Source organism: Rhinolophus ferrumequinum, chromosome 10 (assembly GCF_004115265.2).
Source record: "Rhinolophus ferrumequinum isolate MPI-CBG mRhiFer1 chromosome 10, mRhiFer1_v1.p, whole genome shotgun sequence".
Classification (NCBI taxonomy): Eukaryota; Metazoa; Chordata; class Mammalia; order Chiroptera; family Rhinolophidae; genus Rhinolophus; species Rhinolophus ferrumequinum.
In genome coordinates, this window is record NC_046293.1 from 5,118,014 (window position 1) to 5,131,451 (window position 13,438).

At 52.3% G+C, this 13,438-nt stretch overlaps 1 protein-coding gene across 3 annotated transcripts in view; it reads left to right on the forward strand.

Annotated features, from left to right (window-relative positions):
- Positions 1-9,135: 9,135 nt before the first annotated feature.
- SCUBE1 (signal peptide, CUB domain and EGF like domain containing 1) overlaps positions 9,136-13,438 on the forward strand; it is a 123,998-nt gene continuing 119,695 nt past the window's right edge. For all 3 annotated transcript variants that reach the window (XM_033118302.1, XM_033118303.1, XM_033118304.1), the window contains exons 1-2: positions 9,136-9,341; positions 12,830-12,961. In XM_033118302.1, the coding sequence (XP_032974193.1) occupies positions 9,254-9,341; positions 12,830-12,961 (220 nt within the window). In that variant the 5' untranslated portion in view covers positions 9,136-9,253. The remainder of the gene's footprint in view (positions 9,342-12,829; positions 12,962-13,438) is intronic.

The window sequence follows — 13,438 nt, forward strand, 5'->3', positions numbered from 1 at the left end:
GACTCGTTATCAAAGAACGCGGCTGACCTTGGGGGCAGAGCCAGAGAGCCCAAGATCCTTGGTCAAGCTGGCTTGGGGCCAGTCTGCTTTACTCCCCTGACATTCCTGGGAGACAGGGTGTCAGGCAAGAATGGCATAATGGCTCATTGTGCATGGAGAACTGCCTGCTTGGTAGCCTGTAGCCTGGCGTGGGCGGCTGGGGGCAGACCTTTATCACAGTCACACAGCTCCTCCTCCTTTGTGTTGGGGACATTCTTGGAGTTGAATGAGACTAGGCCTGAGACCGGACGGGGAGAAAACGGCAGGCATCTTCCATGCAAATGGCAGACCGGGGCCAGGCCCCAGAGGATGGGAAAGCTGTGGTCTCCAGGCCAAGAGCCCCTGGCTTCTTGCTTGATCCTGAGACCCACCCAGGGACATCGCTGACCAGCATCATAGCCTCCTGATTGTGTATCCGTGCTGTCACCAACTAGCCTGGGAGAAAATGTTTGAGGGGATTCCAGGCTAATGTCTGCACTGCCACACCTATCCTCAGTGCGTACTCTGCCAGGCCCGTTGCTGGGCACTGGCGGCAGAAGGAAGGAAAGGGGACTAGTGACCCTCTGATTCATTCACGGGGTCCCTGCTCTACACCTCATATCAAGGCTCCCGCCCTGTCTGCAGCCATGAAGCACTTGCCTGGCTTCCTGATGGTCCTGTGTGGGTCTTGGGTTTTGAGAGTTGCTTGCAGCTCAGGCAGGTAGCACTCTCGAGCAGGTAGCCCTGGGAAGAGTGCCAGGTAGTGACCCAAAGGGCACAAGAGATGGAGGAGATGGAGAGGGCTCCACAGGTTCAAGGGATCTTAGGAGGTGAAATTGACAAAACATGATAACACCTTTCTGAGAAGCAATCTGGCCATAGATCTAAAGAGACGAAAACTGTTGATCCCCTTCCACCTAGTTGTTCCACCTCCACAGATGTATTTCATAGCAATGATCAAAGACATGAATAAAGATTTAGGTGCAAGGATGTTCCACTCAGTGTTGTTTATAACAGCAAAAAATTAGAATCAGCTTAGACTGGTCAAATAAATTTATTGTGAATCCCTGCAATGGAATACTACCTAGCTAATTTTTAGAAATCACATTTTAAAAAGAAGATTTAATGCTTATTCATTGGAATGAAGTGAGAGAAAACAGGTTGCCATGCTGTACTCATATGTGTTGAATGGAACTTGAAAAGCATGCTGAGCAAAAGAAGTCAGATGAAAGAGTACATCATTATGCACGACTGCGTTCCTGTAAAGTTCTAGAACAAGCAAAACTTATCCATGGTCAAAGACAGCAGACCAGTGATTGCCTGAGTCAGGGGGTTGGGGCAAGTGGAAATTTGCGGAGTACCGTAAATGTTCTCTTCCTTGATTGTGGTAGAAATTACACAGGTGTGTGCGTTTTGTCAAAACTCACTGGATGGTGCAGCAACTGTGGAAAAGAGTACAGCAGTTTCTCAAAAATTAAACATAGAATTACCACATGATTCAACAATTCCACTTCTAGGTATACAGTCAAAAGAATTGAAATCAGGAACTCGAACCAATATTTGTCCATCCATGTTCATAACTGCATTATTCACAATAGTCGAAAGGTGGAAACAACCTAAATGTCCGTCCACAGATGAATAGATAAATGAAATGTGATATATACATGGAATAAAATATCAGTCAACCCTAAAAAGGAATAAAATTCTGATATATATGACAACTTCGATGAACCTTGAAAAGATTATGTGAAGTGAAATAAGCCAGACACAAAAGGGCCAATATTGTATGATTCTACTTATATGAGGTACCAAATTATTAGAGACAGAAAGTAGAATGGTGGTTGCCAGAGACTAGAGAGAGAGGAAGGGAAATGACGAGTTATTATTTAATGGGTGCAGAGTTTCAGTTTGGGATGATGAAAAGGTTCTAGAAATGGATGGTGTTTATGGTTGTACAACAACGTGAATGTACTTAATGCCACTGAATTGTACATTTAAAAATGGTTAAAAGGGTAATTTTTACATTATGCATATTTTACCACAATTTTTTACACTTGTTAAAAACCTCATCAACTATCCACTTAAAATGATATATTTTATGGTATGTGAATTATGCCTCTAAATTAATTAAAATTAATTAAAATTAAATAAAATTAAATAAAATTAAAAAACAAAAACACAGAGGTCAGAAAAATATGATGTTATGTGTAACACGATCTTAATTTTAATTTTGTAAATGTATATACCGTGTTTCCCCGAAAATAAGACCTAGCCGAACTATCCGCTCTAATGCATCTTTTGAAGCAAAAATTAAGATAAGACCCGGTCTTATCTTGCTATAAGACCGGGTCTAATATAATATAATATAATATAATACCGGGTCTTATCTTAATTTTTGCTCCAAAAGATGCATTAGAGCTGATGGTTCGGCTAGGTCTTATTTTCGGGGAAATGCGGTACTCATAGAAAAAAGATGGGAAGGAAACATAGCAGAAATACGTCTTTTCTATGCTGAGCAGATACAACTGTTTTTTTGAGGGGGGAGGTTAATTTTTGTGTGCAGGTGTTCTTGCACACATCAGCATTTGCAGGACATGGTGAGTGCACACTTGTCCCTGCACTCAAAGCACACCCCACAGCCCCACCCTCCCACCCCCTCTAACCCCACAATGCTGTTTAAGTATTGCAGGCAACACAGGTCATCCTGGTTCGGGGGACTTGCGACAGGCTCCATTGTAGCTTAAAAAAAGTTTCCACGTCCACTCTATGACTCTCTGAGACAAACCTCCAACCATTCTCCCGCCCCACTCCATCCCATCTTGGCACAGTGGCTCCTTTTGATATTCAGGTCCTAATACAAGCATCAGCTCCTAGGAGAGACCTTGGCAGACGACCCCCCACCTACAGTGCCCCCACCCCACTGTTAGCTGCATCCCACCTCCCTGTTTCAGTTCTCTGCATAGCCCTTGTCATCACCTTAGGCTTTTCTTGTTTCTTGCTGTCTGCCTCCCCCAAATGGACCGTGAGCTCCATGAGGCCTGGGATCCAGTCTTACCCGCTCACTGCTGTGTACTCAACACCTAGAGCAGTGCCTAGCACAAGGCAGATGCTCAATAAATATCCTTTGAAGGAATGGCCAACCTTCACCCAGCACTTTATAAGTGTGATCTGATGAGGCTCTCACGCCCATTCTGTGAGGTAGGCATCCTTAGCTCGGTTTTATCAGTGAAGATACTGAGTCACAGAGAGGTACAGTGGGTTGCCCAAGGTCACACAGCAGCGCATCGATTCAAGTCCTGATCTGCCAAACCCCTACTCTTTCCCTCCACCCCTCCATTGAACATCTAAGGCTGTAGCACAGAGGGAGAATCAAGGAACCCCTGGACAGGAAATCAGGAGCCCACAGATCTTTCTCATCCTGACTCGGGTTGGCTGGGTGACCAAGGGCAACATTTTTCATTCATTCATTCATTCATTCATTTCTGGTTCTGCTATGTGACGTTGAAGAAGTCATTTAACCTCTCTGTGCCACATTCCATACCTGTAAATGAGGATAATACCATGTTTCCCTGAAAATAAGACCTAGCCGGACCTTCAGCTCTAATGCATCTTTTGGAGCAAAAATTAATATAAGACTGGGTCTTATTTTACTATAATACGTATAAGACCGGGTCTTATATAATGTAATATAATATAAGACTGGGTCTTCTATTAATTTTTGCTCCAAAAGACCCATTTGAGCTGATTGTCCGGCTAGGTCTTATTTTCGGGGAAACACGGTAGTGCTTACTTCATCTGGTGGTTGTGGGACTACACGAGTTAATATATGTTCAGTGTTTAGAACAAGGTCTGGCACATCTTCTTTGTCAGTGGTGTCATTTCATGGAGAAACCCCCCAACTCTGCCCGTTGATCAAACAGGACTATTTTGGCTGCAAGTGACAGAAAACAGCATAACTATCTTAAGAGCGGAAAGGATGATTCAACGAGAGCCTCAAACACTGTCAGGTCCCTCCCTTTCCCTCTGCTCTCCTTCTCTACTCTCTCTCTGCTTTTTCCCTCCCCATCTCTTTCCTCTGCTTCTGACTCATGGACCTATTCTCTTGGACCAGCTGTCCACACCATGATAGATCCACAATTCCAGGCAGCTCTGGATACCCCCATCCTTACTGCTTCATGCCCACATAGGGAAGAAGATGCACCCCATAACCCCATTTAAAGAATACCAGGGAAAGCATCTAATTGGTTTGGCTGAGTCACATGTTCTTGTCTGGACCAACTATATGGCCAGGGACATAGGATGGAAGGAGTGGCCCAGCTAGAGCCACCCATTTACCACGGAGGCCTTGGGTTGAGGTCTGGAAGGGAGACTACCGTAAGTGACAGGAAGTCTAACTAACCTGTACAGCTCAACATCTTGACCTAAGTGGAAGGCAGATCCACTAACCAGTAAGTTCCAGGTTTCAAAGCTGAACCGGTGCCCATGGTAGGGGATCATGCAGGGCCAAAGGGCCCCAGGGGACCCACTCTGGGTACCTGCGGAGGGCAGGCCTGCTGGCTGGCCCACAGGATAGAGGTGGCTGCGAGAATGTGGGCAGCTGAATTCATGCCCCAAGATCCTGAGCAGGGGATGGGCTCTGAGGATAGGACACCTGAGCTGACCCTTGAATCGGTGCCTGCCGGGCACATGGGATGGGAAGGGCATTGTGAGACAAGGGAATTCCTGTCGATGTGTCTATGAACTTGCAGCACAAGTCGATTTTACAAGCATACCTCGAGGTGATGGGTGGACACTTGCCTGGTGAAATGCTAAGCTCCACACAAACTTGGTATAAAGGAGGGCCTTCTCAGTGTCCCCATGTCTCCTCTGCCTCCTCGGTCCGGGGGATTTGGGGGTGTGCCTGAGTGTCTCATCACTTCTACACAATCCTGATCAGTACCCTAAAGTGAAATATCGTCATTCCAGATGGAAAAAGAATTTTGGACCCATTAGCAAGATGAGAAAACATAAAACTGGGTAGCACCCAAAATCAACCACATGAATTGTGAGCTGTTACAACTTTTCTGGCCACTGTGCAAAAACCGCTTTTCTCAATATCAAAACCGTAAAAGTAATGCACTACACGAGGAGCTCCCAAATGCACTTTGAGCCTTACAGGGGGTTTTATTAACAAGTGATGATTAAGAGTGCGTCTTCAGTAGTCACGCAGACCTGGGTTCAAATAGCCACCTCTGCCATTTGCTAGCTCTGTCCTTGTCCCAGGCAAGTGGCCTAAGTCTCTGGTTTTTTTTCAGGGTAAGGGGGTGGTTTCTACCTCTCAGAATTAAATGATGCAATGCATAGGACATCGGAACACAGTCCTGGGCACACAGGGACACTCGACACAGGTAACTATGGTATACTTGGGTGAGGAGGCAGCGGAAGGTCAGAATATACTGAGTGCTGAAACTCAGGTGGGTCATTTCAGGGGACTCTGGACCATGAGTGGGAGATACCCAGGCTCCTGGGGACCGAGACCCTCATTTGACAGGCGGGAGCCTGAGCCAAGAAACCGGTTTTGTGGGGCCCAGGTTCACGAAGGGATTGCAAAAAAGATTATCCTCGAGGGTCTAAAGAAATGTGCAACACAAAGAGATATCATTATGAAAGTTCATTTTTAATAAGGATGACAAAAGCCTATAAAGTCATCGAGATTGAGGCTTACCATCTCTGTAATGACATTTTATGCTTGCAGAGAACAGTATTTTCTCAAAGAACTTTCACAACTCTTATTAATCAAGAGAATTATTCCTGAGGAAATATTTTTTTTTTTAAGTCAGGTGTGCTTACACTGAGGCCTGGGGTCAGAAGGCTGAGTGAAGGGCGCAGAGGCTGTGTGTGTGTGTGCCTGGAAGGAAGGGAGAGGCAGGCGCTCACCTCTTCCTGTCCCCTGCCCTCTTCCTCAGACCTCTGTGAAGTGTCACCAGGGGGAGCCAAAGGGCCCAGGAGGATAGCACAGTGGCCGTGCTGGCCAGCCCAGCTTCCCCACAGGGCACAGAGGATGGAGGTAGCCAGAGAAGGTGGGCAGCGATTCACTTCCCAAGGCCCCATCAAACACCAAAGAATCTATCCACTCCCTGGAGCAATATGAATTCTCAACTAAGTGATATGTGTCTTGTTTCTTGTCCATTCATTCATTCATTCTTTCAACCATCATTTCTTAGGCCTCATCTGGGAGCTGTGGCCCCAGATGTGGATCAGCTATGAGCCCCACCTTTGGAAACCCCTAGTCTGGAAGGAGACAGACATAAAACGCACGGTAAGCTGGACTCTGATGAGGAAGTTCTGGGCTCTGTGGGAGCCCCAGGGGGCCCTACACCCTGTTTGGGGATAGGGGTTGGGGTGTGGGCAGAAGAGGAGCAGTGAGTCTTGTGAAGAAAGGAATGAGGGGTATTCCTGGCAGAGGGAAGCATTCTGGCAAAGCCTCAGCAGTGTGAAAGTGGGGTGTCTCTGGGACCCCCTTTACCAGTGGTTTAGCGAGGATGGGGATGACCACTGGGGAGGACACAGAGTGCCTTGTGACAGGGAGCCATGTAGTGTTCCCTCCCAAAGTGACTGCCCAATTCATCCCTGTGCCTCCACTCTCCCAGCTCAGTCTCAAGACGTTGCAAGACGCCCCTCGGTAGAGCCCAGACATCCCCCCAGGTACCCCGCTAGCCCATCCCCCCAGCACAGACACCACAGTCTCTGTGAGCGGCCCTCCATGGTGTCATCGTCACACATGTGCAGTGCTTTACAGTTTATGAGGCACTTCCAGAACATTCACTCCTTGGTCCTCACCTTCTCCCGTGGACCTTGGCACATTCTCTTGTCCGTCAGGAAAATCACCTCCTTACACCTCGTGCCCAATTCTAAGGTCATGTGCCCTGGCAAGCCTCCCTGGCTGCCACCAGAGCAGAAGTGACCACCTCTTTCTCTGCCACCTCCTTTAGTGCATTCGTAGGGGGCGTACAAATGTGTCTCCTCTCCACCTCCCTCCACCGCCCATCCCCACCCCCCGCCCCCCCCCCCCACCCCGCTCCACTCCCCAACTCCTCTACACAGATCACGATCTCCTTTTGGAAGGAACCACCTTTTCCATCTGCACATCTTTAGAGCAGGGAGGCTGTGGACTAGAACTTGGTACGAGTGAGAGCTGCCCCCCACCCCCGCCCCGCTGCAGGGGTCCACATTCTAACAGGCCATCACCCTGCCTCCACTGCTTCCTTGATTTGTGGGAACAGAGCCTGGAAGAAAGTCCCTGCTGCCATCAAGCTCCCAGAGGTGGGGGGTCCCTGAAGAACAGGCATGTTAAAGGACATTGTTTCTAGTTGGTTAAAGTCCCCTGAAAGGACGTCCTCCCCCTCCAAACTCACACTTCTTGCCCTGTTACCTAATGCACAAGATAACATGTGGTTCTGGGGGAGCTTTCTTCCCCAAAAACCCAAAGCCACACAATCCGGAGGAGGACAAAACAAAGCCTGATAATGGAGTCTCCAAAATTAAGACACCATCCAGGAACAACTGTGCAGAAGGAAATGTCTGGAGTGACGGGGGAGGGTAAGGCTTACTGGAGGCAAAAAGCACCACTTCCTTCCCCTCTGATTTCTAGACAGCCGCGGCTGGCCCTTTATGGTCCCCCCATATGGGGGACCCTTTGCCTCTGCCATCAAGCCAGTGCCACAGCTGTTTATAACACGAAGTCACATTGGGACACAGATTTAACTTTCCAGGGCCGTAGAGATGGGCTACAGAAGGTTGTGCGAGGGTCTGTGCAGGAGCGTGTGTGTGTGTGAAATGTGTGTCCGTGAGAGGTTGCATGTTTGAGCGTATATGAAGTGTGTGAATGTGAGTGTGTGAGAACCTGAGTCTGCATGTCTGGTTGTGTGTGTGTGTGTACATGTTGGGGGCAGGGAAGGGAGCTGGTGTGGAGAGGGAAATTGGGCGCAGACTGGTGCAAGCATGGTGGACAAAAAGAGGAAAGTCTTCTCTTTGAGTCAGGCCCCAAGAGCAGGGTAAGAAAAAAGGAGCTCTTATTGGTGGTTGTCAAGGAGATGGGCCTTGGGGTTTGCTGAACTTTCTTCCCTTAAAGCGTCCAGACTCCGGCTGAGAGGGGCCATTTATTTCCAGGCACGCCTCACGGGTGGGGGTCTCTGATCCAGGCCCCAAAGGCCATCGGGCATCAGGTGTAGATCCCAGCCCAGGCCAGAGCAGTTCTTGGGTCCAACGACCTCAGTGGTGATGCTCCTCCTGCCCCCAGCCCACTACCCAGCCCTGGTGTGTCACTGGGGCGCCCCGGGGCGTCGCATTCTCAGGGCTAAAACTGCCGACAGGTCACTGCCTGCCCCGGTGTCCCCCCTCCCACCCCGCAGATGGGCTGCGCCGGCGGAGGGCCAGATTGACCGCAAAGTGGTATTGTCCACACCGAGCTTTCCCCATGTCCCTTCCAGACGTGGATTTGGCGGCTGTCCTATAACAAGCACACTTATGGACCACTGTCCTTCGGAGAGTGGTAAAAATTTCATTTGTTTTGAATGTAAATTTTTAAACTGATCTTCACGATTTTTTCCTGTCTGGCTACTTTGCCACTGCATTGCCAGCGCGTGGCACACAGTAGGTGCTCAATAAACATTAAACATTTACCGAATGGATAAACGTACAATCCTGCTTTGCGCGTTTGCGTTTCTTTTACTACAAATGGATGCCGCCGGGTCTTTCTCGACCTGTGAGAGCCAGTTGGCAGGCCCTCTCCTCACCCCTGAGTGTGTGTGCGTGCTGGGCGTGGGGGGTGCTTCCCCCGGAGGGGCGGCCTAGCGGGGGAGAAGGGGTCAGGGGGCGGCATCAGCTTCCGAGAAATCCCCAGCCTGGCGGAGACAGTGCACCCCACAGCCGAGCTAGCCACCCCGGGCCCCCACCCCCCACCTGCCATCCGCCCCAGGCGGGGTGGCCCGGACACTCACGCCCCGCCCCTTCCCCCAACCCCCCCCCCCACGCCCGACAGCGGGAGTCCATTGGCGGTGGTTGGCTGCACCCCGCCCCGACGGCCATGAGCCAATGAACGCGCTGCTGTCAGCTCGTCAGCGGTGCCGGCTCGGTGGCTGGGAGCCCCAGCGGTGGTGGAGAAACCAGCAGTGAGGAGCGCTCACCGAGCGGCCGGTCGGGGGAACCCCCGTGCCCCGCTCCTCCCCACTCCCGGCCCGACCAGGGCGCAGCGAGCATGGGCGCAGCGGCCGTGCGCTGGCACTTGTGTGTGCTGCTGGCCCTGGGCGCGCACGGACGGCTGGCGGGGGGCAGCGGGCTCCCAGGTAAACCCGGACCCGGTAGGCTGTGGGCAGTGGGTGCCGGGTGGTGGCCGAGGGGTCCTGGGCTACCCTCCCAACCCTTCGCCGTCTGGAGGGCCGCAGCCCTTGTTCTGTGCCCTGTCCCGCCTCTTTGCAAAGTAACTTTTGGGATCCGCGCGGGGCGCCCCCTCCCCGAAGCCCGGGTGGCTCCGGACTCTCGGAGCCGGACAGGCCCGCAGCAGGGGCGGGGTGGGCTGAGGCCCCGGGGAAGGAGGAGTTCGAGGGCGGGAGGAAGAAAGAAAGCACGACTGCTGGCCGAGGGGGGTGCCGGTTTGCACCGAGGGCGAGAGGGAGTGGAGACCCCAGAATCGGTCGGGCGCTCCCCCAGGGGAGAGAGGGGCGCTGGTGGAAGAAGGCTCAGAGGGGAGAGACAGGGAGGGTGTGACCGAGGGGAAAGGACACAGAGAGAAAGGGGTGGTAGATGGAGGGACAGATGGACAGAAAAGGAGGCACCGAGGGAACACAAAAGGACACAGGAAGAAACCCAGAGAGAGACAGGCATGAAGAACAGAGAAGATACCCGAAGACCCAGCGGGGAGAAGAAGAGACCAAGGGAGGGAGGAGGCAAGCAGACAGCAGGAAAGAAAGACAGATCAAAAGAGGGAGAGTGGGGGACTGACTAAAGGACAGGAAGGCAGAGGAGAGAGGCAGAGAGGAGGACTAGGGGTACAGCCAGTGGGGAGGGAGCAAAACAGAGGGAAAGAGAAGGATGGAGATGGCTGGAAAGCGATGGACGGATGGACAGTCAGGTGGGGGCGGGGGGAGATGAACAGTCCCAGAGGGAAGGAGATGGATGGCAACCAAAGGGAGAGGAGACCAGACATGGGACATGATCCGAGGGGAGGTCCAGGAGAGGAAGGGAAGCCTGAGACAATCAAGGTGGCACCAGGCATCTGGCCTGGCTTGAGACCGGCAGGAGAGGCGAGATGGGGGCTCCCTGGGATTTCACAGAGAGCCTGCCCCTTCCCCTCCTGCTCTCCTGGTTGTCTGGAAGGGGCTCTCCCACAAAGCTGAAGTCCAGTCTCTCCTCCCGCCTGTCTGTCCCTGGTGTGGGGAGGTCAGGGGAGGGTCCTGCCTGCCCCTGCTGTTCTCCGTGGCTTTCTCTGGGCATCCCTGGCTGCCGCACTGGGCTCCCTGAGGTCTGTATTTGGCCATGGAAGTCTATTCCTGGGCGTCACACCCTGAGTGAGGATGCCAGGCCATTTCAACTACTCCACGGTGGGAGCTGAGCGGGGTTTTCAGGCCCCCCACCCAAGCTGGGCCCTGCTGTCCATAGCACCACTTGTCTCTGGCTGTCTCCCTCTCCCAGGCTTTGGGCCCTTCAGCCCTGCTTGACGGTTCCTCTATGTGCCTCTCTTCACCTCTCTGTCTCTCCTGTATGTCTGTGTCTGTGTCTACCCACAATCCCCACCCTATGGAAGACTTGCGCTGTGAAACAAACAAAAGTCCAAGCCTGTGGTGGGAGGGCTGGGCTGCCCTGCAGAGGAAGCGAAGCGCCCAGCCCAGGCCAGGGAGCACGGCCAGAGGGCCTCATAGGAACAAGTGGCCTGTGGCTTCTCTCCCTGTCCTCCGACTCACCTGCCCTCTGCCCAGCCCCCAGCTAAAGACATATTTAAAAGGTGTCTTGAAAGGTGCCTCCACTGTCCTTGGGCTAACATTCATTCATTTCCATCCTGATGAGGACACCTACCTAGGTGGGAGATTGGGGGTAGGGGACGCAAGGGGCGCAAAGCCCTAGACCGTTTCACCGTTTCCCTCCCCTCATTCCTGTGCACTGACCCTTGGGAAGTGGGAAGAGCCGGCTCTGTGGCCCATTTCCCCTGCTGGTCTTGTCTCCGAAGTGGCCCCCAGTCCTCCCCTCTGGAAGGATGCAGACTGGCCCTCTCTGGCCTCTGTCTTCCTGCCTTTGAGGCTGTGCCACCCCTGACAGGGGTCCCTCTGTCATCATTTCCCCAGAAGGGGATGTTCTGCTGGCCCCTGGTCACCCGATGGCCCCCACTCCACCTTCCTTTGGACAGCTGTAGAGGGGGGTCTGCTGACCTGAGCAAATACAACCACCCTGAAAATGATGCCACCTGCTGTCTGTGTGTGCGTGGGTACACGTGCATGCATGCATGCGTGTGTGTGCCTCAGGGAGGTGCTTCTGTGTTTCTTTTTTGATGCCTCTCTTCCTTTGGGGGACTAGGGCAAGAGAGGAGGAGCCCCAGAAGGAGCAGTGGTTCTCTTAGAGAGGCTCTCCTATGCACACTTAGCACCCTGATGCCAGCCAGGGGAGAAATTCAGAGTGGACATTCTTGAGGACCAGTCTAGAGAGAGGCTGGAAGGCATGAAGAGAGGAGAGCTTTCCAGAAATGTCCCCAGGCTTGCCCCTGGGTGACTGTGGCTGCAGACAGTTCCTTGTGCTGCTCTTCTGGGTCCTTCTGTCTGTCTGTCATCCATCTGCATGTCTGTCATTCATAGCTACCAGTAGCTAGGAGTAACCTGGCATGTAGACAAGCTCTGGACCTGAGCTCCAGTCTCTGCCACTAATGAGCTACAGATCTACAACCGAAGTCCCTGGGCCTCAGTTTCCCCATCTGTGACCTATTTTATAGCTAAGATTCTTCGGGCTCTGCTATCCTGTGCTCCGAGGGTCCTCTCCCTGTCTGAGCTGTGTGTGTGTGTGTGTGTGTGTGTGTGTGTGTGTGTGTTGGGGTGTATGCACAGATACACAAGTCTATTTTGCATTGTTTTGCCCACAGCTATTCCAGACTGAAGGTGTATATGTGTTGGAAGTGGGAGGCGGAGAGTGCCAGGAGCCCTCAAAACCTACAATGAACTTGACTTTGGGAGTTGGACTATGAGAACCATTTCCTTACCTAGGAGAGAAGGTGGAGCAATCAGAGCTGTGCACGAGCCAGTCAGCCCAGTGGAGGGAATGGCTCTCCCCCTGGGACACACCAGGCTGGGGACATGGAGACACATGAAGGATCCTGTGTTTCCATAGCCTAGGGACTGGGCGGGCCCATGTTCAGATCACCTGCATGAGCCTCCTGGCTTGGCCTCTGCTCATTGCTCCCTGCTAGCCTCAGTTTCCCCATCTGTAACCCAAAGGGGATGGGTCTGAATTTCTTCAAGGATCCTTCTGGCTCTAAATTCTAGAATAAGGGGAGTGGAGGGGGGTTGGAGTGATCGATGCTTGTGGGGAGAGCAAGACACACAGAGAGAGGCTTTTACTCACTGTGCTCCAAAGCCTCAGTTTCCTCATCTTTTTAGTGGGCATAATAGATGGACTTAATGGGTTGTTGTGAGAACAGTGAGACCCAGCATTTTGGTTGTCGTGTGACAGCTATAACTGTTATTTACCAGTGATCAATGAGAGGGCGGGAGCCAGAAGGAGCTCCCTGCCTGACGCTTGCTGCCTCCTTCCCAGGCCACACCTCACCAGTGTTTCCCCACCCCCACCCCCACAGGGGCAGTCGACGTGGATGAGTGCTCCGAGGGCACGGATGATTGTCACATTGATGCCATCTGCCAGAACACGCCCAAGTCCTACAAATGCCTCTGCAAGCCAGGCTACAAGGGGGAAGGCAGGCAGTGTGAAGGTGAGCCCAGCCCAGCCTCCTGGCCAGACCCTGCAGCTGCCCACCCCATGGGAAGCCAGCAGAGGCTAAGCCTCCAGTGCTACCCCTTCTCCCCGACCGCCACAAGTGCCACAGCACAGGCCTCTCTCAGCCTTGGGAGGAAGGCTGTGGGCTTCCTGGGAGCCTGGGTTGCTTCCCTGGGGTTGGAGTCATGGGGTGCCTAACTCTCCCCGGGTTTGAAACTTTTTGGGTTTTTTTTTTAAGAAATTGAGATGAAGCTTTCAATGATATATTTTTCCATCTGTCCCTGACTGGATTGTGTGGGGTAAAGGCCTGGGGTGACTTTCTCAAGGTCCCTAACTTCAAATCTGAAACCACCCTGTGTGGCCTGCAGTTGCTAAAGGACGTGCTCAGGAGTCAGCCACGGCGTTTGTGGGCTGGCTCAGGTACAAGAGCTTGGGCAGAGACCCCTGGATTTGTGCTTTCTCTCCAGCCTTC